The sequence below is a fragment of the Alternaria metachromatica genome (assembly GCF_023757995.1).
Source record: "Alternaria metachromatica strain BMP 0045 chromosome Unknown scaffold_30, whole genome shotgun sequence".
Lineage (NCBI taxonomy): Eukaryota > Fungi > Ascomycota > Dothideomycetes > Pleosporales > Pleosporaceae > Alternaria > Alternaria metachromatica.
The window spans coordinates 125,373-150,651 of NW_026055521.1; the positions used below are offsets into that span (position 1 = coordinate 125,373).

At 52.3% G+C, this 25,279-nt stretch overlaps 7 protein-coding genes across 7 annotated transcripts; 5 read left to right on the top strand and 2 right to left on the bottom strand.

Moving 5' to 3' along the window:
• Positions 1-219: 219 nt before the first annotated feature.
• Positions 220-2,698, bottom strand: J4E83_009126 (uncharacterized protein; the record flags this gene model as incomplete). Its single annotated transcript, XM_049336018.1, has 7 exons — positions 220-1,254; positions 1,301-1,576; positions 1,630-1,797; positions 1,901-2,024; positions 2,085-2,156; positions 2,206-2,581; positions 2,641-2,698. 7 exons carry the CDS (start codon positions 2,696-2,698, stop codon positions 220-222), a joined length of 2,109 nt encoding a protein of 702 aa, XP_049184834.1.
• Positions 2,699-4,361: 1,663 nt separating this feature from the next.
• Positions 4,362-4,925, top strand: J4E83_009127 (uncharacterized protein; the record flags this gene model as incomplete). The annotated part of the gene is made up of 1 exon (XM_049336019.1): positions 4,362-4,925. The coding sequence occupies one exon, from the start codon at positions 4,362-4,364 to the stop codon at positions 4,923-4,925; it is 564 nt and encodes a 187-aa protein (XP_049184835.1).
• Positions 4,926-6,227: 1,302 nt separating this feature from the next.
• Positions 6,228-7,610, top strand: J4E83_009128 (uncharacterized protein; the record flags this gene model as incomplete). The annotated part of the gene is made up of 2 exons (XM_049336020.1): positions 6,228-6,267; positions 6,319-7,610. 2 exons carry the CDS (start codon positions 6,228-6,230, stop codon positions 7,608-7,610), a joined length of 1,332 nt encoding a protein of 443 aa, XP_049184836.1.
• An 844-nt stretch (positions 7,611-8,454) lies between these two features.
• Positions 8,455-11,356, top strand: J4E83_009129 (uncharacterized protein; the record flags this gene model as incomplete). The annotated part of the gene is made up of 3 exons (XM_049336021.1): positions 8,455-9,166; positions 9,213-10,667; positions 11,328-11,356. The coding sequence occupies 3 exons, from the start codon at positions 8,455-8,457 to the stop codon at positions 11,354-11,356; spliced, it is 2,196 nt and encodes a 731-aa protein (XP_049184837.1).
• A 3,437-nt stretch (positions 11,357-14,793) lies between these two features.
• On the top strand, positions 14,794-17,082 carry J4E83_009130 (uncharacterized protein; the record flags this gene model as incomplete). Its single annotated transcript, XM_049336022.1, has 1 exon — positions 14,794-17,082. The coding sequence occupies one exon, from the start codon at positions 14,794-14,796 to the stop codon at positions 17,080-17,082; it is 2,289 nt and encodes a 762-aa protein (XP_049184838.1).
• Positions 17,083-21,818: 4,736 nt separating this feature from the next.
• On the bottom strand, positions 21,819-22,802 carry J4E83_009131 (uncharacterized protein; the record flags this gene model as incomplete). The annotated part of the gene is made up of 1 exon (XM_049336023.1): positions 21,819-22,802. The coding sequence occupies one exon, from the start codon at positions 22,800-22,802 to the stop codon at positions 21,819-21,821; it is 984 nt and encodes a 327-aa protein (XP_049184839.1).
• Positions 22,803-24,486: 1,684 nt separating this feature from the next.
• Positions 24,487-25,203, top strand: J4E83_009132 (uncharacterized protein; the record flags this gene model as incomplete). The annotated part of the gene is made up of 1 exon (XM_049336024.1): positions 24,487-25,203. One exon carries the CDS (start codon positions 24,487-24,489, stop codon positions 25,201-25,203), a length of 717 nt encoding a protein of 238 aa, XP_049184840.1.
• Positions 25,204-25,279: the final 76 nt, after the last annotated feature.

A 25,279-nucleotide genomic window follows, 5' to 3' on the forward strand; every position in this document is an offset into this window, starting at 1 on the left:
AAAAACGAAGTCGCATGCGCGACAACAATTGGCCGAAGTAAGCAGAACCACGATTACAAGAGGTTCAGGATATGCTTGGGGTATGTTCAAAATTTTGTTGGCGCTACGCGTGTCGTGGTGTTCCGAGTTTGGACATTGAGGCTCCATGAACATCAGACCGAGCACTAGGCTAATACTTACAACCCTTTTGACCTCTTGGGTCTATATGATTGGTGTATATTAGGCTGTACCCTTCAAGTTAATCACAGTAGCGAACATCAAATCCCTGATCCCACCCAAGCCCCTCTCAGTCAGCCACTGCAGCACCATGACCTTATACCCATCCGCGCCCTCCCAATCGACATCCACACCACCTTTACTCTTGAGAACCTCCAGACTCTTCTCCGTAACAGGCCCGTCGTGATACCGAGTAACATTCTGCCCACCCGCTTTCCCAGCCTCCCGCTTCTCGACCGCACGCCACGCCGCAGCCGACAGCGAAGCCAACCACGCATTATACGACAATGTAAACGCAGCCCCAATAGTGTATCCACGATCTACTCTCCGTAGATACTCATTAAGCGTCCCCCTCAGTATGGTATCGCAGTACAAACCCTTGCTCTTCTGATCTTGAACGAGAAGGCCACGAGAGACCCAAACCAGATTGTACATGTCGCGCAGACACCAATTGAATGCATCAGTGACTTCTGCGGGGTAGTATGTTTTGACCGGCTTGGGATGCGCATCGAAAGCTAGCTTGTAGGAGCCGATGATGCCGCAGATGCGGGCGAGTGTTGTTGGGGAAGCGTCCTGGGAGAGGAGGTAGACGAGATGCATTGGCGGGAGATGGATGGGGATGATGTGTGGTTTCGAGGAGGTGCTGAGGAGTTCGTAGAACGAGAGGATCGATGACGTGAGGGTGGTGTTGGAACCTGCGGGGATTGATACGAGAGCGGAAGTGAATAGAGTTGCCACATGCTCGATTAGGTCGCTTAAGACTTCCTGTTGTGTCTCTCTTTGGTCGGCGGCTCCGGACGCTGTCTGGGTTATTTGGTGCTGCAGTAGAGATGTGTAGAAATCGACGAGCTTCGCATATGCGGTGATGCCGTGAGGTGCTAGAGCTCGTTCGACAAAAGATAGATAGGTCGTATGGGCGTCATCGAACACTTCGATCGGAACATAGGAGACAAGTCTTGATAAAGAGTCAAGGTCTTGCTGACCGTCCCATATCGGTAGGTACGCGCGAAGGAACCTCAATACTGTAGGATGCAGTGACTTTAATCATCAGCTGGCTGCACGTGAAACATGCTAACGCACTTACCTTCATGTACTGAGCGTACCTGAGAAGTCCATCGAGGATTTCAGATAGGTACTTATCGTTTGCAGCGCCTTGCCGGTACTCCTCAAACTGCTCTTCCAGGCACGTCGCAAGCCAATTTGCTAATCGACTGGCTGTGATTGGTGATGGCTTCAGATCGATGTACTTCTGTAGCAACGGGTCCACGAGGAGCGCTACCAACTGGCCCGGTGGCTCTATCCTGTCGAGCTTCTCCACAAAATCGTCCACACTATCAATGCCCTCAAGGGTTGCTGAGTTCTGTCACACAACGTTAGTACCTGCCAGGATGATGAACAAAGATGTTCGCCCACCTCGGTCGCATGGTAGGTATGCACGTCCGGAATCGCCGATCCTTTGCTGCCCTTGAGTCTTCTTCGTAGCACCTTGAAACCGTTCTGCCCGTCTACATTCGAGTCGTCTTCCGCCACACTAGCCTCTTGGATGGCAACGATCTTGGCTTGCCATTCGGCATCAGGTCGCTATTGAGTTAGCTTGCATCCGGCAGTGCCACAAGGAGATGCGGGGAAGTAGCGTGGGGGATCTAAGGTTGCATTTGTGGTGGTACGAGAGACGGATACTCACCGGAGCGAACGACTTCCGGCTTGTGGAAGTGCTCCCGAGTATTATGTCGGGATAGTAATCCTTGTAGACACGGAGGAGACCTTGGAGCGCAGGCTCGTTGCTGAGGCCGCGAGACAGCTCTAGTCTGGAGTAAGATCAGTTATCGGTATCTACATCGTATTGATGCTCAAAACCCTGTACATACAGCTGTTGAATCCGGAATGGTTTAACGTGTTTCCTGCGGGTGATCAAGGACAGCAGATGGCACAAAGATGTCCTGCTAAATTTAGCACTTATGTTCTTGGTAACAGGCCAAAGTAACACACCTGATACTGATCATGTCGAGCATGCCAAACAGCACACCATATAGTCGGGACAAGACGCTCAAATCTTCCACGACCTCATGGATTGCGATGAGCCATTTCACAAGACTGTCTTGTGTACCGGGCGAAGGCTTGCCCTTGCCCTGCCCCAGCGCACCAACAATCGTGATGACAACATCGCCTGGAACCTTCTGAGACGGGTACAAGTTCTTGATCAAAGTCGTGATGGTGGTTTGGTCTAGCAGGGTCTTCACCGACGCGAGCTGCACTATGTCTCGCAGGGCTTCCTGGTCAAGGCCATTTTCCGAGGCGTAACGGCAGATGACATCGACTATGCTGGAGACCTTGACGGTCCGTTGCTTTGCAGTTGTTCTAGATGCTGCAGGCCGGTGTAAGCACTGATCCTGACCGGGCTCGTTGCCGCATATCGACACCTACCTTGATGCAGTAAGTTTAGCGTCTCCTGCAGCGTGGGCCGCTCTTCTGCTGAGTCCATCAGTAGCTGGCTTGGAGCGAAGTCGATGTGGGGTTACCGGCGACCGATGGCATCACGCTACCAGTGTTACGTGCATACAGTAAGACAGTTGTCAGCCGTTGTTGTATGAGCCGTTGATGGTGAGACGCGTCGCGATGGTGGTTGTTGACAGCCTGATCGCGCCTTCCCCGTTTCGATGGGCTACGAACAAGCGAGCAGCCCCGCTAACACATCGCGGTCGACACACCCCTTCCACGGTTCACTCTGCTCGCACCAGATTGCTTCAACGATGCCATCAATATATCACCAGCCTCGACATCATCGCCAATATTCATGTGTGGGCACACAGCATCGCGGCTGCCGGTCTGGCCATCCGCGGCTCGTTCACGCTACTCGTGCTTGATTCAATCAATCGTGCAGATGTCACCCGCATGGCCGTGTCATCACTGGAGCATGCATCGCAGCTCTCGCCATCGCCACATCGAGGTCAACCCTTTGTGTTACACAGCAAGCATCGAAATGTAATGATTGCGGCTTGCGCAACTGCTACTGGCCCGCTGTGGGTGGTGGCCTTGCGGGTCAGCCATCAACTCAAGCACGCCTCCTGCAACCTTGACTCGAATTGTACTGACCCCCGCGCGTTGTACGCCTTGCCCGCCATGACAAGCACGCGTCGGGTATCGACCTTTATTGTCAACCTGGCTGTTGGTCCTTGCCTTGAAAAGAGTGGCGGGCTTTCCTTGGATCCTCATTCAATGTTCTCTATCAGGACGGCCAACGGATCTCTAGGACTGCCCTTCATCTACAGTAGGCTGACACGCGCATACCAAGGCCACCATGGTGGTCAACGTAGAGCCTTGATCTACGACTGGATGTGGCGCCATCTATTCTCGATACACGATCCTGCTGCTACCCGATGCAACCGTCGCCGTGCACTTATACGCCCGTTGTGCTCCTTACTGACATGCGCGAGCACGCTACGGCAACGCTTCTGTCGTGTCAGTCATGGCTACGGACGGGAGCACGTCATCCAATCGGTAAGATCGCCGCCCACTACGGTAGTGGATGCACTTCTTTATCTGCACCGGAGAGTGCCTGGCCGCGATCATGTACTACTTTCTTCGTTCTTTATCTGGTACCACCCCAAGTATTACTATCTATCGTATCGACATACATCTTCAGGAGCTTCATTCTAATTGAACAGGGTGGGAGGAGCTCCAGCTACTATTAACAAGGTCACGGTCCACTCGGCGATCCACAAGCGCTCGACATCAGCACCTCATTTGACGATTCCTGGGGTGGCTACGGCCAACCTTGCATAGCTGCTTTTTGTACTCCTGAGTCCCATAGCCGGGACCGTCTACCTTGCCATTCAGCATAACATCTTACGCCCGTTGCCGGCTGGCTTCGGCTTGCAACATCAACCGGCACAGTGTTCTGACGGTGTCTCTTCCCTGCAAAAGCAAGAGTCGATTCGCTATGGGAACTTGAGTTGGGCGATCGAAATATAAGAGCCGCGCTTTTGCAAACGATGCTCAAAGCAATCTCAGATCTTCCTCTCGACTAGCTCACCTAAGACCTTCTGGTGCTTTTCTCCCGTCACCATAGTAACATCCCCAGCCGCGTAGTGATGGGTGAACGAAAGAGCCAACCGTCTTCAAAGAGCAACACACGTCGACCGAAGATGACTTCAGCATCTAGCAGGTCGACCGCGACGCAGAATCCATCTTCCGAAACTGCCAAGATTGTACGATGTCCCACACAGACTCTTGAACGATTGCGCCGCCTGAACGAAGCAGAAATCATCACCTTGTTCACCCCCTTTGTACCTCATCCGCCATCGACGACACTGGCGAAAGACATGGATCCTTTCGAGCCTCTCGGTCGCGCTTTACCAAGACAAGTGCGACACGTCCCATACCGTCTGGATTTTGGTATGACAGAAATGCACGCCGATTTCCTACCAACCAGTGGAGCTGTCATCGTCGTCATATGCGCCACCTCGAACGTCATCAGCAATCATGCGCAGGCTTTTGAACGGCAATTAAAGTTTGCACGGAGCATTTCGAAAAATATAGCGAAAAGCGATACTATACCCGGACTTCCAACGATCCTCATTCTCATCGATGATGGAGCTATGGGCCAGTCCTATGTCAACGCCGCATACGACTTTCCAGCACTTGTCACTGTCAACGACTACACTACCGCAGCGCTTGTGGATGCGGTACACGTCCTATTCGGCAACTGAAAAGCCTGTCGTTCCTGTACAATATCATCCGACAGTTCTCCTTTTCAGCACAGGAAACGAATGGGGTTGTGAACGCTCGGAAGTGCGGTTCGAACGAGATAGTCCATCTACCTTCCTGCTCACTACATTTACTTACACAATACGACATCACTATAACGATGGATAACATGCAGCTGTAAACCTGCAGCATACATCACTCTTTCTTATTTGTCGCCATTTCCATACGTCGTACATAATGTATACATATCATTCCCGGTGGCGCGAAGTCGCTTCAACTATTCCATCATCATCCGTGGAAATGTGTGGTCTTTCTGGAGGTATTCCTCAGATGTACCCAGTTCGCAATATAGCAATATAACTACTTCTTCCTCTAATCGTCTTTCCGCTTCATGGCGACAAAAGCTCATTGCGCGGATGTGCCCAGAGACCAAGGCTATATTCACCAACACGGATGGTAGCAGAGACGTACATCAACAACGGACGCGTACGCCATCTCCACCGCTATAAGGCGACGTCGTGTGTAAGAATCACCAAGCTCTAAGGCTAAGAGCGGTTTAGGTGGGATCAGGGATGTAATGCTCGCTACTGTTATCAACTTGAAGAGTACGACGTAAAGCAGATGACATGAAGAGAACGTCAGAGTACTGTGAGAACACATATTGCGCTCTAATATCAGATTTTGTGTTCGTGGTGCTCCATAAGCTTCTGTTCAGCATGAGACGCTGATAGGTAAGTGGTTCCAACCGGGTTCCAACCGAGTTCCAACTCAGTTCCAACCGGTATTCACCGAGTCTTTACTCAGTCTTTACTCAGTCTTTACCGAGACTTTACCAGCACTTTTTGCCCACCATGCCTGATAGACTATTGGCGAGCCACTGAACGCACAGCGTTGTCATGTGTATCGAGACCCCAACACTACGACCCTCATATAGTTGCATTCTAATTGCTATTCGAAAGTTTTGTTATGTGAGCCGGATCAACCTCGGCTGACCCTGGCTTCGCGTCTTAGCTTTGTGAGCTCGGCTGTCCTCGAAACTTCCTCCGACATGCTCAGCTGTCCTTCGCTTCGAGCTCGGCTGTCCTCGATCCAAACTCGGCTGTCCTCGAAACCACAGTAGCTTCGAGTTCGGCTGTCCTCGAAACTCGCTCCGATAAATTCGGCTGTTATCTCAAATTCCTCCGATTCTGTGCTCACCGTCTTTTCTCCTGTTCCATCTCATCTCTTCCTAACTCCAGTGCATCGCATCCCATCGTCGTCGTCGTCGTCGCCACCGCAACGCGTTTACTGCACCGCATCTCACCATGGACCTCCTCGACTACATTAACATGCGCGAGAAAGAAGGTCAGTCGATTTCGACGTTCCACAACTGCGATACTGATTCTCATCCTCAAGACACGGCAGCTTACCATGCCGCTCGCAACGCCGATCGGACAGCAGGCAAACGCCCTGCACCCGGCACTGATCCCAATCCCATACATGGACCCAAGCCGAACGAAGACAACCGTCCAATTCCATTCAACGTATCCCACGACCTCAAATGGGGGTGCCCCATCTGCCCCGAAAAAGACGACATCAGCCGGGCCACCCCGAACCCAAACCTCAGCCGCTGCAGTGCCTGCAGGGTAGTCTACTACTGCAGCCCAGAACACCAAGCTGCTGATCGACCAACACACAAGAAATTCTGCAAGAGAATCCAGAAAGCCACATTTGTCCTGGAGAAAGAGGAAGCTGCGCTCAAGGCGCACAAGGCAAAGAGGGGTTCGCCTAACCCTTTCAATACCAAAACCGATGATGTCTGGAAGAATGAAGTAGCACGGAAATACATGCTATCAGGCAAAGAAGTCGTGCTTGAGATGATTCGCATCAACACGAAGACTGCCTTGGAAAAGGCTCTGGAGATTATCGACGCCCTGACGAGAATGAGTTACAAAGACCCTATGGGATTACGGTGCATCACTCCCTTTCTCCTCATCCGCCTAGGTCAAGATCAAGAATGTTACAGCCTCTGTGAGTGGTGGGTCATAGAGGGAAATCACAGTAATTACGACTGGCGGAACCCCGTCGTGATGCAAAATCACATGAAAGAAGATTCGAACGTGTTCGAGTCGGTCAAGCAGTTCACAAAGGTTAGAGACTACCGCTACAAGGTGCACAGATACAACCCGCCCAGCGTCTCTGATCTGTCCCACCTCGTCGCCGTCACGCTCGTCAAGATACGCGCTCGCTGGGGCCTTCTGGCGACTCGCAATTGCAAGGTAGTAACGTTCCAGGACCATGTCTGTACCAACTTGGTGTGGAACAATCCGAAGATCAAGATACGCGAATTAGAGGATTGCATTCCGTTGATCAACGAGCTGGAGGAGCACATCACGAAGCTATATATTGCGGTTGACGGGATGAACCCGCACTTTTGGCCTGCCTTGTTGAAACCGGGCGACCATTTGACGGCTGTCCCAAACCAGGTGTATTGGGGTAGCGAGGGAGAGATGCAGAAGACGTTGCAGGAGTGCTATAATGCTTGGGCGGAGACTGAGGGCGCGATTGGTCTCATCAGGGAGTTATCGGATATCGCCATTGATGAGGATCGTAAAGTGGCTGCATTGAGTCCAGAAGAGTATGAGGCTGAGCGTGCCAGGGCTTTGGGTTCCGAGCGCTCCAAGCGTCCGATGCCTGAACCATGGTAATGGATTGAAGATGGTTGTTTCTTCAGGTCATCAATGCTGCTGGAGTTTTAGGGATGTGTAGCTCATCATTAGCATCCTGATGCAGTCATCGCACGCATGCGCATCGCCCATAGCATGCACGTCAATCTAGGGTAAAAGTGAACACCCTGGGGTCTACATCGATGTTAACACGCCCATCTTCCATGTACTCACCTCAATGTAGTCTGTAGACCTGTTTAATTTTTCCCTTGCATGAGGTGCATGTGTCAACGGTTTCTTGAAATCACGATTGCAGCGAAGACGACTGTAAACAAGGCGGATATATTATACTAGACTTTCCTCAACAGTTGTGAAGCGGCGCCGCAAGACTCACCGAGCTCTGCGGATGGAGGAGGCAGGGCCAGACTTGGGCCTCGGACACTAATGTCGGGACGTGAAGATGCGTGGGTCTTCCTAGCGGGAATGACTCGCGGCGGCGGATGTTGTTTTGTAGTTGTTGACGAACAGCATCTCTATGTATTCCTGTGGATTGTAGTGAAGCTGTGTTGAGTCGCATGAATTGAAGTGTAGTACTGTAGTGTATTTCAGTGAATATGACGCCAAATCCTTCGTGTGAAGAGAGCTGGGATGAAAGCGGAGCTGCAGCTATGACGCTCTCGGGACGCGAAACACGTGCGCCCAAAGTTCCTGGGCATTGGCTGCGCGCAGCTCCCCACCAGCTAAACCCAGCTGCATTGCTTCACTCCCAATCCTCCATGCAGAGCTTTCCGGCGCCGGCAATTCTTCCATCCTGACTATTGCTACTGCGCGTCGCGACTGCTGGAGCTTCCACTTTCCTGCAATCCCAACACTCGCTCGCTAAGCCATGAAGTTCGGCACGACACTGCGCAAGAGCGTGTATGCGCCGTGGAAGGACAAGTACATCGACTACGACAAGCTCAAGAAGCTGCTCAAGGACAACGAGGATGACGATTCCTGGACCGCCGACGATGAGAGCGCGTTTGTTGACGAGCTGGCCAATGTGCAGTTGGAGAAGGTGCACAACTTCATCACCGACATCTCGCAGAAGCTGCGCGACCGCACGACGGCATGCGAGAAGAAGCTGGAGCCATTGGCTATAGGCATCCAGGCGGAGGGCAAGGAAGAGGCCAAGGACGGCCAGGAGAAGAAGGAAAGCAATGGTGAGGGCTTGTTCGGCGACGCGTCAGGCGAAGCGTCCAAGAAACCCGAGCCCAGCCAGCAGGAGAGGGACAAGATCCTCAAGGAAGTCCTGCGCGAGCTCGACAACATCACCAAGGAGACCAAGGAGCTCGAGAGCTTCAGCCGCATCAACTTCACCGCCGTCATCAAGGCCACCAAGAAGCACGACAAGATCCGCGGCAGCTCCTACCGCCTGCGGCCCTTTATCGATGCGCGCATTGCCCGCCACCCGCTGCACACCGAGGATGCCTCGCCGCTGCTGTACAGGCTGTCCGCGCTGTACTCATTTGTCCGACAGAGCCTCGAGGGCAAGTCCAAGGAGGCGTTGTCCTTTGGCGAGACCAGCACTGATGGCGAGGGCTTCACCTCTCACAAGTGTAGGCACACCATGCATCATTGGATAATATAAGCTAACACACACAGTCTGGGTCCACATGGACAACCTCTTCGAAGTCAAGACTGTCATCCTCCGCCGCCTCCCCGTCCTCGTCTACAACCCCATGTCGTCCAAGGTCGCCGAGGGCACCCAGCGCGACCCTACCATCACGTCCATTTACTTTGACAACCCCAACTTCTCCCTCTACTCGGACAAGGTCAACGGCAAGCCCGATGCCTCTTCGCTGCGACTCCGGTGGTACGGACAACTTGGCGAGAAGCCCGAGATCATGTTCGAGAAGAAGGTCATCAAGGACGGCAACGCTGCCGAAGAAGTCCGCTTCCCCATCAAGGCCAAATACGTACAGTCTTTCCTCGAGGACAAGTACCACATGGAGAAGAGCATCGAGAAGATGGAGTACCGCCCCAACAAGAACCAGGAGGAGGTGGACAACTTCAAGAAGTCTGTAACAGACATTCAGAGCTTTGTCAAGGAGCAGAAGCTGCAGCCGATGCTGCGCGCCAACTACACCCGCACCGCGTTCCAGATCCCCGGTGACAACCGCGTGCGCATCTCCCTAGACACCAACCTCGCCCTGATCCGCGAAGACGCCCTGGACGACGACAGACCCTGCCGCGACCCGGAAGACTGGCACAGACGCGACATCGACAACGGGCAGATGGAGTTCCCCTTCAAGGCGCTCAAGAAGGGCGAGCTCCACAAGTTCCCCTACGCCCTCCTCGAGATCAAAGTCAAGGGCCTGAAGAAGTACGAATGGATCGAAGACCTTATGCACTCGCACCTGGTCAAAGAATCCCCCCGCTTCTCCAAGTTCGTTCACGGCGTAGCCAAGCTCTTCGAAGACAACGTCAACACCTTCCCCTTCTGGCTCAGCGAAGTCGACAACGACATCCGCAAGGAGCCTGAGGCGGCCTTTGACCAAGAACAAGAAAAGAAGCGCAAAGCAGCCGAGGACGAATTCGCAGTCGGCTCCCTCTTCGGCGCGCGCGCAAGCCCCAGCTACCGCGCCTCCATCGCCTCGCCCGTCGGCTCACCAGCCGCAACACGGTCGTCCGTCCCCAAGAGCGCCTCCGCAGCCGCCCACTCCATGCCCGTCACCAAACCCCCCTTCCCCACAATCGGCTCCCACCTCTCCCAGCGCTCGCACCGCGACACACCAGACACAACAGCCAACTCCCGCATAAACGAAGAACCCGACTCCGACGACGAAAACACGCTCCTCCTCGCCGGTAGTTCCAACGGAAAACAGCCCAAGAGCAGCAGCAGCGGCGGTCTCGCCTCCCTCTTCCCCTCCTTCTCCACCTCAAAATACGCGCGCAAACAACAACGCGCTATCCAGCTCCCGCCTGGCATCCGCGACCCAGGCGTCTGGATCAAAGACCAAGGGCCCGTGCGCGTAGAAGCTAAAGTCTGGCTCGCGAACCAACGGACTTTTATCAAGTGGCAGCATGTTAGCGTCTTGCTTGCCTCGTTGAGTCTGGGTTTGTATAATGCGGCGGGTGAGGGGAATGATATTGCTCGCGCGCTTGCGGTGGTGTATACGTGCATTGCGGCTTTTACGCTGGCGTGGGGGTATGCGATGTATATTTATAGGGCGAGGCTTATTAGGGAGAGGAGTGGGAAGGACTTTGATGCTGTTACGGGGCCGTTGGTTGTTTGTGTGGGACTGGCGGTTGCGTTGGTGCTGAATTTTGGGTTTAAGGTATGTTGTTTCTTTTCCCCTTCTTCCCTTTCCTCCCTTTTCTCCCTTTCCTCGAATTCATACATTATGGATGTGATGGGAAGACGGATTTTAGTGGATGGCATTGCTAACGTATGATTGTTTACAGTACAACGCCCTCGTCAAGGAAAGACAACACCATCTCCACCACCATCACGGCGCTGGTAGTGTTGTTAATGCTAGTTTTGGGGCTGAGCAGATGGAACTTAGGGTTTGAGAAAGAACGCCGTTATTCGGAGTTGCACATCGTTTGAAAGAAGAGAAAAAGGGGACTTGGGTTGAGTTGCGTTGGATTGGGTTGGGCGTTCGCTACGCGTATCTTTGTACAACATCAGACGAAGTAATAGTGATGATGCGATGGGTTGAATGGTACATCGTTCTTCATCTTTGTCGTTTTTTATCTCGAACTCGTGAATTGTAGTTCAAAAGGCTCTACATGTCACGGTGTGAGTGCGTGTTGCAACCTTAGAAAGTAAAGTAGCCGCCGCTAATAGCTCTTAAGATATCTTGCTAACTTATTAGTAGTATGTAGTCCTCTTGATATGCTTTGCTAACGCGGTTCTAAGACATGTTGTTATACGTGCTAATAGTTTGATAGGCATTAGCTGGTAGGTAGATTGGATGGAGGATGGGGTACATATCAGGGGCTTTTGTTGTACAAATGTGCATGTGCTTTAGAAGATAAGCGGATGAGTTGAGCTGACTATGGTGATTGACCGAAGCACCTTGTTTCAAGAAAAACGCTGTACTAGGGACTCTGGAGCCTACGTTGAGGTTGGATGTAGTACTTTGCTTGTTTTCATGTTGATGTAGGCTGCAGGCCTGTTTAGGATTTTTCGTTAACTACAGCACGTAACTTTGGTGACAAGATCGCTTGTACAGCGACGTACATGTATGTCAGCGCTGTAGTAGTCTAGTCTCTATGTGAGGCAACATATTTCAGAGGGCTGTGCGATTATGAGAGCTGAGACGAGTGGGTGACTGATATGGCATATAGTAAATATGCGTGCGTCGTACCCAATACCACGTCAATATGATAATCAGAACCTGAACATCCTAGAGCCTACGTTGCCGTTAGGTTACCTAGTTGGCAGGGTTTTGTTGTGATGTAGTCTGCAGACCTGTTTAGTTCTTTTCTTAGTTGACGTGGACGTAATTTTGTGACAGGAGCCTGTACAGCGACGTACATGTATGTCAGCGCTATTGTGGTCTAGTTTTCACGTGAGGAGACACGGCTCAGGGGGCTGTGCGATCGCACGAGGGGTCGTACGGGGTTAGTGACTGGGTATGTCAGCTGGTCGTTGTGTGACATTGTGATGGTTATCATCACGGATGCGCCAGACGTTAATGATACTTGGTAAATTTGATCAATTGGATGAAGCAAATGTTTCGTGTTATGTATTGGTTTTCTGAGTAGAGCTGATTGGAGGTGAGGCACTATGATCTCTATATATGAAAGTGTGATTATGTGATGTTCTGACGAATACGGGTTTGACATACATGTTGCGCACGAGGATGCTATGTGATGGTATGGAAGAACGACGTGTGTTTTGTATACCGTTGTTGCTACGCTAGGTGGATGTATACGGCAACTTGGATATCATGTGCTTATCTAGAAGGTGATGGGGTGCGTATGCGGCAGAGCTATATGTTACTGGTTATGTTCTGGAGGTTCTGACACGTCTGGGCTTCGTCGAAGATTGAAACCCTGCGGAGGAGATCACACAAGTCTGCCTCATCTCGTTTCTCATACATGGTTGCTAAACATAGCGATGGATCAACAGTTCTTCAGTTGGTGGAGTTGGTGGTAAAAAGGGATGCCTCAAAAGGTACTTTGGGACACAGCGCACGACCAACAAATACGTGCGACGAGCATGCAACAAGTGCGTCGTAGGACAAAAATCTCCGCTGTTTCCTTGTTGTTGTGTGCAACAGGTGTTGTGCCGTCTATTAATATTCAGCGAGAAGAAGCATCGAAGAGAGGTATGGGCGAAAAGTGGTGGTGGCTGGTGCGGCGGTGATGGGGCTGGTAGCTGGCGGGTGCATTAGTTTTGTGTTTCGCTGCTCAAGCTTTTTGGCTGGTGCTTCCGTTGGACTGGAACCGGGATGCTGAGTGCTTGACACATCGACGTGGCTTCCACGAGGATTGTCGACTGCTTCGAGCCTCCATCTGCTATTGCCATCAGCGGCCTTGTAGTCAATAGCGTCGTCTGAAAAATCAGCAAACCAGGCGTTCAACGACGCCATCGTGCTGTAGTTGAACCAAACTTTTGCGTAGCGGCAGCCGATGCTAGTGGCACGGTTAGCCGAAGAGAATGCGACGTCTTGATTCGGCGTAGCACAAGCCCTCGTGCGAGGCCGAAAAGGCAAGTTGCTGAGGATACCACAAGGAAACGTGAAACGTGCCACACGCGACCTGACTACCACCGACATCGCAGGCATGTGGGAGGCCCACAGACCGGGCGCCGAACGGTTTTCTTGAACGCAATCACAGTCTGTTCGTCGTACGCTGCTTGTCTTTGTAACAACTAAAGTGTGAAACTTTGCAATCAAAATCTGTCTGGCAAAGAAGGCCATGGCCATCGAATCGTGTCGGAGAAACACATTTCGAGCTGTCATTCTCCCGGAGACCGCTTAGAGCGGAGGTGGCGAGGCTGAAATGGCTCCACTATGTTGATCGTGTCCAAGGGGCGCATGACTTTGGTAATAAATTGGACTTTACCAGCCGGTCCCAATTTACGGCGGATCGTACAGCAAGGGCACGTACAGCCTCAATGCCTAGGAGGGACCACGTAGCACGACAACGGCGAGGAGCTGTGCTCTCGCGATGGAAGAATGTCGTGCTGAATGGTCACAACAGCAGCGCAGTCGTGTCGTTAGGCGGACGATGAGGTGGTCTTGCATTGGGGCGTTGGAGGAGTGGAGCGAGTGGCTAGGATGGCGCCTTGACGATCTGCAGGCACAGACTGCCAAGACTCCGCTTTGGACCTCAACCAACCCGTCAGTCCCGCTGTCATGACATCGTAACAAACGCCAGAAAACGTCTTCGGGTGGCCTTACTCGCGGCCTTATCGTGGCTTATCGAACGGTGAGCGTTGGCAGCATGTCTGACAACAACAACATATGTCCTCAGATGGTTTGAAGACGAACAGCTCATCCAACAGACCCTGGGTCAACAACTGTTAATACTTTTTGCCTGCATATAGGCTACGGCCCTAGCTCAACTGCGGCTCTCTGCTGCAGCTGCTGCACACCATCTAAACGATGATTGCCCTATGGATCCCGGGAAAAGCCCCGACGTGCGGCAAAAACAGTGTGAATGTGATTGGTGTCACAGCCTCGAATATGCACGTTTGTTACCCAGTTTGCGGGTTAGTGCACGTTCAAGGCAGAACCGACCGGCCTGTCAGTATTTGTAGCCTGGCGGGTCTCTCATGCGTCACTCTTCCCCAGTATACCACCAGCCTCCTAGTGGCGCGTGTGGATTTTCCCTTTCTTAAAGAGGAACCGTGTGGGCTTGTTTCCCGTCTCTTACCATCCCAAATCCCCTCTCCCAGGCCACGAACGACTTATCTTTCGCCCAGAAACCAGCGAAAGTGGGAGCCTGGAGTTATTTGCTCGCCCGGCCGTTTGCTGTCCACCCAGGTGCGCTTTCCCGGACTGGAGCCTGCACGTGACCGTTTGCCCTCGCGTTCACCGTGCGTACATCACCTCATCGCGTTTAGAGCAGGCGCGTTCGATTACCCCGCCTACCGCCAAACAATACTCGCTCGAAGCCTCCTTCCCCCCTCCCATCAACTACACTCGCTCTCGCTGGTTTAGCAATTCCATTCGTTTAAACTCCATCCCACCCTCTCCACAGTAGCTAGCTTCATCATTCCCTCGCCATGAAGACTTCCGCTTTGCTCGCCGCCATTGGCGCAGCGTCACTGGCCGTCGCCTCCCCCGTCCTGCCCTCGCGGACTCAGCCCGTCCAGGTCAAGGCTCGCCAGGCCGATGGTACCACTCCCCCTTGTGCCAAGGTCTCCAACTACGTCTACGGTAATGGAACACTACCCGCCAAGCTCAGTATGCCTGCTCAGTTGGCCTGGGACTGCATCAACACCGTTCCCTTCAACGCCTCATCAGCAAAGCGGCTCATTGGAGCGATGCGTCCCTACATTGAGTGGCAGAGCACCCTCTCTGAGCTCAAGAACCCGCCTGCCGAGTACGCCGAGAAGGTGCAGCCTCCCGTCGACATCTTTGGTGGCCTTGATAAGATCGAGGGCGACATCGACGCCGGCAACTTCAAGAGCGAGTACGACTTTGGCTGGACTCTCTACAACCTTATCCTTTCTGCCCACGATGGTCACTTCTCCTATATCCCTGACTCCGTGGGCGCTATCTTCACCTGGGGCCGCCCTGTCCCCCTTGTCTCTGTCTCTGCAGATGGCGACCAGCTGCCGGCTGTCTTCGTCTTCTCTGACGTACTCGGTATGCAATACAAGAACATCTCCTACACACCCTCGCCTGTTGTTCAGATTGACGGCAAGGACGCGACCGAGTTCCTCGAGGACCTCAGTCAGTACGGCTCCCTCCAGGATCGCGACGCTCTCTACAACAACGTCTTTTACGAGCTCGCCCAAGTCAGCCTTGGTACCTCGGGTAGTGGAACCGGTGTCTTCACTGGAGGCGGCCGTGGACGATGGGTTTACCCTGGCGCCACCACAACCCTGACCTTCGCCAACGGCACATCCTACACCATGGAGAACTACGCCCGCCCAACCATTCCTTTCCGCGAGATTGCTACAGGTGAAGATCTGGCCCGTAAGTGGTTCAGCTTCGATTCCGCAGGTACTTCGTTCGCCGATACCCGTGTCCAGTCGGAGGAAGAGGAGGTATCTAACCTCGCTGTTGGTGCCGCTACTCCTGGTTTCCCTGCTCCTGTCGCCGCTGGCCCCCAGGGTCTCATCAATGGCTTCTACATCGACGCTGCTGGTTATGAAGACGTTGCGGTATTGCAGGTGCCTAACTTTGTCGGAAACGTCCGTGCAGAGGTGCCTTTCCAGGAGCTCACCCAGAACTTCATCCCCAAGGCTCTTGCGGACGGAAAGACCAAGCTCATCATCGATCTTCAAGCCAACGGTGGTGGTACCATTCTCCAAGGCTACGACATGTTCAAGCAGTTGTTCCCTGACGTCGAGCCTCTCGGTACTAACCGCTGGAGGGCGCATCAGGCCATGGACCTCGTCGGACAGTCCCTGAGCAAGTTCGCAAGCCAGTTTCCTAGGGAGCTCGGCAACAACAATACGATCAGTTTTGCCCAGTCTTCCTACTTCGACTACCACATGGACATGAAGGCCGATGGTACTCCGTTCTCCTCCTGGGACGAGAAGATTGGTCCTAAGGAGGTCCATGGAGAGTTTTACACCACCGAGGCTCGATGGAACCTGTCGGATGTCTACGTCCCTTACGTGTCTGGTGGCATCAATGTTACTGGCTACGGACCCTTGTCGGGCGTTACCGGACCACCAAAGTTCGCACCCGAGAACATCGTCATCGTGACCGACGGCTACTGCGCCTCAACCTGCACTATATTCAGTGAGTTGATGAAGCAACAGGGCGGTGTCAAGACCATCGCAATGGGTGGCCGCAGCAACAAGAACCCCATCCAGGCCATCGGCGGTGTCAAGGGCGTCAACAACTTCGCTTTCGGCTACATCCAGCAGACCGTCCAGTACGCTGTCCGGTTCGATCCTGCCCTCAACTCCTCCATCTTGAGGGAAGACTACTACAGCGACCTCGTCTACGCCCGCAGCGTCGGTGGAGGCGGAGCCGTCAACACCCGCGATGGCCTCCGCGCCAACGACACGTCCGGTGTCTCCCTCCAATTCCAATACGAGGAGGCCGACTGCCGTCTCTACTTCACCCCGGAGATGACCGTCGACATCACCGCCCTATGGAAGGCCGCCGCAGACGCCCAATGGAGCAACAACGGCAAGTGCGTCAACGGCGCCCGTTACGCCGACGGGAAGCGCGCCCTCCCCAAGCCCAGCATGAAGGTCACAACCAAGCTCAGCCCCCCAGTCCAGCGCGTACGCGTCGCAGACAACGACAACCGCATGCGCGCATTTGAGAAGAGTTTCGAGCTGGAGACGGAGTGCAAGCTCAAGGGTAACGGTTTCATGGAGCCGTAAGCGCGTCGTCGTATGTGCGAGGCTTTCGCAAGGTCTGCTTTTCATCACGGTTGTTATGTTCAATCCAGCGTGGAGTTTTTGGCGCCGAAAAAGGGACGTCCTTAGTTGTTCCTGTAATGTGTATTGTTTTGGAATGAGATGGAATGGTAACGGCTACTACTGAGAGGTACATAGCTTGTCTGTGAGACACTGAGAAGTGTGAATGATAATAACCCCCTATGAACCGATGGTTTGGTGGATGTCTTTGTGGGGTGCGATGTGATGCTGTGTTTGGTATGAGACATGATGGTGATGTGTGATGACTACGTTGCTATACCGCTTCTACTGCATCACTCGATAGTCATCTGTGCAGACTACGTTGCAATTCCACGCCTACCTCGCCGCATGAGCAAACGCCATGTATTCCTCAACACCCCCACCAAAAAGCGCTCTTCTTCTCTCTCTCCGTCATGGGAACGTCGTGGGTATCTTTCGAGCGGCCTGTTATGCTGGACATGAAGCAGCGAAAACGGCAAGTTGGTCATGAGCTGAAGCCAATCGCCTTTTGGTACGTTCATTCGCTACAAGCTTCGCTCATTTTTGTTTTTGCTCAGCGAGCGAAGCGTCATAAACTCGGTGTCGTTTATTTTGAGATGAGACAAAGACATTTGATAGTTATCGGTGTGTTGTTTGATAATGTGGACATGTCATCTCCACCATGTGATTGAGGTCGACGGATTTTGGAAGTCGGCTGAATGCTGGCAACATGTATTGTTTCTGTTGGAGATATGGAGTGAAAATACGAGAAAGACAGGCAGCACATACGTTGACGTTCCCTAGTTTTTGAAAGTGGTGTTTGATGGATCGATGGAGTTCGCGGCAGACATTCGCGAGCGCTCTGGAATTTTTGGGAAAGGAGCGAGGAGTCACTGGAACATTGACCTGGTAGTAGGGAATTTTGGAGAAGAGGCGCAGATCATTGGTAGACGTGCAATGCCTTTTGGTACTCCGTGGATAGAGTGTCGGATAAGAAAGAGAAGGTAGACGGCGAGAAGGGGAGGTATTTATATGTCGCACGCCTGGTAAGAACGAGAGTGGTCATGCTGCATGTGTCGCAGGCTTTTTGACGGGCGGAAGTGCTCGACATCGGTACATCGCGGGGATCTTTTTGGGTGGTCTCGCACATCGCATGCATCCTCTTGGCTTTTCGGAAGAGGAGAAGAGAACATGTTTAGGTGGCATTGGGATTTTGGATTTGAGAACGTAGAAGTAGGTGAGAAGAGAAGGTACATTAAGAAGCCGCTTTTATACATCGCGCGTCCAGCAAGGTCGAGGGTCGCCATGATACATGTGTCACAGGCCTTTCGTAAAGATGAGACGCACTCGACATGAAGCGGTTGTTTACGAGATTCTGGCTGGTCTCGCACATATGATAGATGCGTATTTATTTTGTAGGAGAACATGTGCGCCTCGGTCTGCCTTTTAGAAAGAAGAAGTGTGTATGTGAGGAGAGAAGGGACAGCAGAAGGAGGCTTTTATATATCGCATGCCCACCAAGGCAGAGAGTCGCCATCACCATTATCGCGATCGCTTTTTTACGGGCAGACCCACTTAACATGTGTACGTATTGGATTCTTTTCGACTGGTCTCGCACATGAGCGGCTCAATCTTTCTTTTCTGGAGGAGGGAGGAGGAGAACATTCAGTTCCTTATCTTTACATTTTGGAAAGAAGAAGTGTGGATGTGAGGAGAGAAGGTACAGCAGCAGGAGGCTTTTATACATCGCTTACGGTTACACAGCGAAACGCTATGCGACTGTCAGTGTTGATTTTTGTGTCGCGCAGAAGGCGCTCGTCATGGCGGAGGAGTATGGCCTTTTTGGGGAGACGCGCACATGAACCATGTCAGTAACGTTTTCGGTAACTGAGAAAAGGAGGATATGAACATGTTCACCGATGTTTTGGTTTTGGAATGATGAAGTTTGTGTGACGAGGGAGAACGTACCCAAGAAGACGAGGCGCCATGATCTTACTGATAATGACTTTTGTGACGGGCAGAAGGCGCTCGTCATGGCGGAGGAGTATAGCCTTTCTGGGGGAGACGCGCACATGAGCCAACTTGAGTAACTTTTTGGGAAGCAGAGAAGAGGGGAACATGTTCTTGTCGAACGGATATTTTGGGTCTATGATGATGAAGTGTGCGCGACAAGAGAAGAGGTTCGCGAGAAAGCGAGAATTTTATACCCTGCTCGCATCTGGCTGGCGAGACGCTATGTCCTTCTTGGCTGCTGCTTTTGTGTCTAGCAGAAGGCGCTCAACATAGCTATGTTGTCAGGGAGTTTTGTCGCAAGACTCGCACACATCTAGGCGCTCAGTATTGTTTTTGGAAACAGAAAAGAGGAGCATAAACATTAGGGATAGTAATTTTGGAAATGATGAAGAGGGGTGTAAAGAAGAAGAGAGGTACACGAGAAGGCGAGGCTTTTATGTGTCGCTCGCGATGAGCCAGGAACTCGTCATGTGCTTTTTGATGCTGTTGTTTGTGTCGAGAAGAGACCGCACAGCATATAATGAGATTGCGACAGTTTTGTGGTGAGACGAGCACATGTATCCCCACGAAGAATGTTTTGAGAAGAAGAAAGGAAGAACATCAGCAAGAGCGAGCTCAATTTCTGATTTTGAAGATAATGAACTGCATGGAAAGAGAGCAGAGGGGAGAAGGCGAGGCGTTTATGTAGCACTCGCGGCGGGCTAGAGCCGACATAGTTTTGCTCTTGGTGATTCTGTGTTACACAGAAGCCACACAGCATATTGCGAAAGTGTGGCAGTTTTATGGTGAGACACACACATGTAGCCTCACGAAGAATGTTTTAAGAAGAGGAGAGGAAGAGAACATTGACAACAAGTCATGGATCTTTGGTTTTCGTGAGTCGAAAGTGTGAAGAAAGAGCAGAGGAAAGAACACGCAAATTCTGTGCATCGTGTACGCAGGAAGCCCGAGATCACACATAGCATTGTTCTTGGATGTTTTGGTAGACAGGCTCGACATGATACTGCGCCTCGTTGCTTTCGATCGCATCTCGCACATCACACAGTCTACAGATATTTTGTGAACTCTGGAGAGGAAGAAAACCACATCGCGGGAAGTAGAACGTCATTCTGGAGAACAAGAAGGCAGGTATGTGTGATAAGAAGAAAGAAGGTAGAGGACAAAAGGCGAGTTTATACATGCCGCGGGCAAGGCGCTAGTCTGACCTGTTCATGAACAATACCGCTGTAGGATTTGGAAGACGGGCTCAAATCAATACGTGGAGACAGCACTTTCTGTCGAAGCTCATGGATTTCTTTGTTGGCAGATCTTTACAAAGCAAAGATAGCCATTGCAATCTAGTATAGTGATTTTGTTCCTGGCATGGAGAGATATGTGTGCAAAAAATGTAGAACGCCGAAAAGAGGACTTCATCTCATATGCGATACTCGCAGATTTCCAGGCTGCCTATAGAGAACATCGTCAGAGTTTTTGAGAGACTGGCTCGACATAAGAACGATCACCTGTTCTTTTCTCGTCGCGACTTCCACATGACTTCTGAGCTTGTAGCTTTTTGGAGGGGAGAACAGCCATGATTCGGTAGAATGAGATTTTGAGTATTGCCAAACTGAAGAGGCAGATGTTTGAAGAAATAGAAGGGAGAGTGGAAGATGCAGTTATATATGTGAAACCCGCAGGGCGCTAGGCGAGCCATCGGAACTACCAATCCCAATTTTGGAAGCCTGGTTCAACATGATGTCGTGGTTGTGAAGGCTTTCGTCGCGCCTCGCACATGGCATTGGGGACTGCGTTTTTTTTTTTTAAAGAGAGGAGAAAGGCCATGGAAAGCATCGTTGCGATATCTAGTTTTGGAGCAAAGATGTGTGTGTAAAGGAGAGAAAAAACTGAGAAGAAGAGCTGAGTTTACATGCGATCCGTGGAGCGACAGGCTGGTCATAAACATAGTAGCGAAATCTTTCCAGAGACTGGCTCAACATGATTTCTTGATATTGGATATTCTTGTCACGTCTCACACATGGCTTCTTTTGACGTGTCTTTTGGGGCGGAGAGCGCCCATAGGCGTTCCATGATGTCGTTTGATTTTGGTAAAAGAAGGAAGTTTGTAAAGAGGAGAGACAGAGCTCGAAGAGAGTCTTATATGGCTCTCGCCCATGAGGTTCGTCGCAAGAAATATAGCTGTCTCAATCGGGTTTGCTACATGTAGGTGTCTTGGATTGTTTTAGGAAAAGAGAAGAGACATAAGAACCTCGTCAGCTATGTTTTGAGTCCGACAGCAGAAGATCATGTGATGCTCGTATGAGATTTATGGTAGAACGGAAATGGAGAAGTTGTTGGTGGAAGGAAGAGAGCATGTGCGAAGAAGAGGGACTTTATACGTCCGCCAAGGATGCTTAGCGGCGTGGGGGTGATCTTGAGACCGACAGGTCTACTAAATCTCTGCGAGGGAAGCCAAACACGACACATCACCCAAAGAGCTGACTGAAGTGTAAGAACGCAGTGATAGTAACCACACAAAAGCAAAAAGCACGTACGAATGAAGAAATAACAAAAAGGTGTCCTTTTCATTGCTCAAAACAGTCCGCACAGCGTCCATATATACACGAAAAGGTCGATCGACCAAATATTTACAAATCGAAGTCTTCAAAATCCCCTTCTTTTCCAACCCGAATGATCATGTCATGCACCCAAAATGCACATACACCTCGAGCTTAGAACTTGAGCGTAACACCAGCAGTACCAACAACAGCAGCCTTAACAGCCCCCGCCTCAAGCATCTCCTTAGTCTCATAAGGCATCTTGGTCAGCGAACCCTTATCAGCAGTGTTCTCGCTGTCACCAAAGTCGTTGCCCTCAGCAACAGCCTTGCCACCATCCTTGCTGTAAAGCGCCTTCTTAGCACCAGACCAAACGTTGTTCTGAACGAGGAGCTCCGCGCCCTGGCGGGTGTTGATACCATCGCTGACGTTCTCGTAGTAGTTGTTGTAGAGGTGGCCGGTGCCGAAGCGGAAGGAGGGGCCGCGCGAGTTGATGTTCTTCCAGTAGTTGTTGTTGTAGGTGACGGTGAGGTGGCCCTTGTCTTCGCTGCCGTTGCTGTCCGAGTGGCCGACCAGAGAGCACTTCCAGTGGTCGTGCATGAAGCTGTTGGAGATGGTGACGTAGTCGGCGGCGTGGGTTACGTCGAGGAGACCGTCGTAGTAGTCCTTGTCGTGGTCGAGGTCCGAGGAGAGGTCTACGTGGTCGACCCAGACGTTTTGGGCTTTCTGGATGGCGATGGCGTCGCCGCCAACGACCTTCTCCATGGCGAAGTTGCGGAGGATGACGTTCTTGACGGCCTTGACGGTGAGGGTGAAGTCGGTCAGGACGACGGACGAGTCTTTGCCGATGACGGACTTGTTGCTGCCGATCTTGACGTTCTCGCCGCTTCCCTTGATGGGGCTGGTGATGAGAACGATGGCGGCGTCGTCGCCCTTGACGGCGGCCTCCAAGTCGCTGAGAGAGCCAACCTCGATGGTCTTGCCTCCCTTTCCTCCAGAGGTACCTCCGTTCTGCGTGGCGAAACCAGTGGTCGCGACATCTTCCAGAGATGCAGCGCGCTTGGTGAGACCGGCACGCTTGGGTGCGATCTGAGATGGCATGGGTGCTGCCAGAGCAGAGACAGCCATGAGGCCGAGAGACATGATTGAGAACTTCATTGTCGAAAGAAGTATGTTGATCAAGTTGGAAAATGAATGTGAAAGGGGAAAAGCGAAGGACTGGAGTTGTTGTAGAAATGAATGGAAGAGCTTTGCTGCCGAAGATCTCAGTGGACGGTCACGCACATCCTTATATACTGCGTCTGGTACCCGCTCGCATCGGTGCTGGCTGTCTAGGTATGGTGTCCCCGCCGTGGACAGGCCCTTACCGACGGCATAGACGCTCGGGACACAATAGTTTCAACGTCTTCGCACCAATACGCTCCGCCGAAGGACCCGCCACAATGGAATACCAGGGCTACCGCTCACGATCTCGGGTGAGCACTCTTCCCTCGCTGGGTTCCGTACAGCGGACAAACGTCGCGACATGTCGAACATTCTTGGCAACCATGCGGAAGGATCCTGTTTGAAACGACTAACCCAAACAGGCGCGGGTAACTCCACTTTTCACGATGTGAGATTGCGAAGGACGTCGTTCGAAACAAGGGCACACTTGAACACCGTAACTGCGCACCCGCAGGAACGTCTTGGCTAGAGGACCTGTGGAGACATGGCGGGCGCTTGCTGGTATCGCTACCGATTCAGTGGTGGAGCGGGCGGCTTGAGTCGTGATTGATCAGTAAACCACATGTATCGAAAGTATTGAAAGAACGGAGATGGTCCTGATGCATCTGTTCAATCTTGAAAATATGGATCTGTGGTGCCACGTTCCATCTGGTGTGGGCGGCTGTCGGGCTGCGTGCAGAGCGACCGATATGAGAGGTACTCCGAAGGAGGTATGACGATGTGCAAGTCTTTCGGCCGTATCAATGTGTGCGGTTCGTCGCAGCGTAGAAGCGTAGGCAAATTTTCGTTTCTAGAGAAGGCTCGAAATCTCTTGCTTTACCGAAGCGTCTGGACTGTTGATCCATCACCATCGGTCCTTTGTGGGACCCAACTCCTGATCAAAGCACACAGCAGCATGCACTTGATGCCATAGCAGATTGAGATGGGCAAAGCGACATGGGAATTGGTTAAAGAGAAGGATCGAGGAAGGGACGAAACGGATACGAAGCCGTGAAGCTTCTCTTGACCTGTGAGTGTGGTTTCGACTGCGCCGAACAGCCGCTCAGAGGCTTGGCATAGCTACATATCAATATGCATGGGAAAAGAAATAACGACAAAGGAAGAAATTGGTAATCTCAGTGCTGATATGCGTGTATCCGGCCAGTCATGGACAGAATGACAGTTGAGAGTGAGTACCTTTGTTTAAATGTCATTGCTACCTGGGTGTACTCACACCGAGGCTACACAACGGGTGCGAAGCGTGTTGGGCTCTGATGTCGCAGTGCATAAGCATGGGAATGACATTTGGGAGTGAAGTCGAGCGAGGGACCAGCGCTGCAGAGGTCGAAAGAAGGTTTCACGTGGTAGATGACATCATCGCCCAAAGCAGCAAGCACCTTCATCTGAACCAAAGAACGCGTCGAAGAGGCCAGCAGAGCACAGCACAAGGCAGCAACAAACAGTTTCTACAACGTGTCCATAACTCTAGATCGCCTTCAGAACACCTACTACACCGTTCAGTAACTCATGAAGTAACGATCCGCTCTACTGCGACTACACCGTCCACAATACTCACCACCTCCACACAAACCACCCACACCTCACACAACACCCCAGATCCTCACAAACAACCCCCAACATGCCCCCAATCCCCATCCACAAAAACGCGCCCATCGCGCCCACCACCGCCGCAAAACCCGACGGCACCACTCCTTCAACCGCATCTTCAGACCCCGACAACGCCTCCAACCCCCCTCCCACACGCACAACGCCCGCCTACGCCCCCGCCACAACAACACAAGATGCATCGTCGAACCCACCCGCTCCACAGCCCGGCGCCCGTCCCGCCGCACCAACAGGTTCAGTCGGAATGACAGAAGGAAACGACCGATACACACCAGCAGCGCCGCAAGCAGGCGCCGTCCCAACAGCAACGGTTATAACGACGGAGACACGGCAAGCACCGCCACCGCCGCAGTTCAGTCATCCTCCGCCTTCAGACTCCATGTTGGCGGGGAGGTCGACAATCACGTCTACTACGCCTTCTGCTGCTGCTAGTAAGCCCGGTCCTACGACGCTCAACTACGGCCCTGCTGCGTCGCCGTTCCAAACGGCTGATCAAGCGCAGCCGACGAGGACGAGCTTGGAACATCCGCCGGGCTATGTTCAGGCGATGGATAATGCACCGTATACCGCTGGAGGAGGCATTGGTGGGTCGAGCGGAGCGGGAGACAACGAGGGCGAGGGCGTTGGGGCGCAGGCGTGGAGCATGCTGAACAAGGCGGGTGAGGCACTGAAGAAGGGCGAGGAGAGCGTGTGGAGGGCTGTTCAGGGTAAAAATGGCGGCGGGTTCTGAGCACGTGCTAGGCTTGGAGAGGGGTTACATGAGCAAAGGCAGTCAGGAGAGCAGTGCATCACTCATGGTAGAAGCA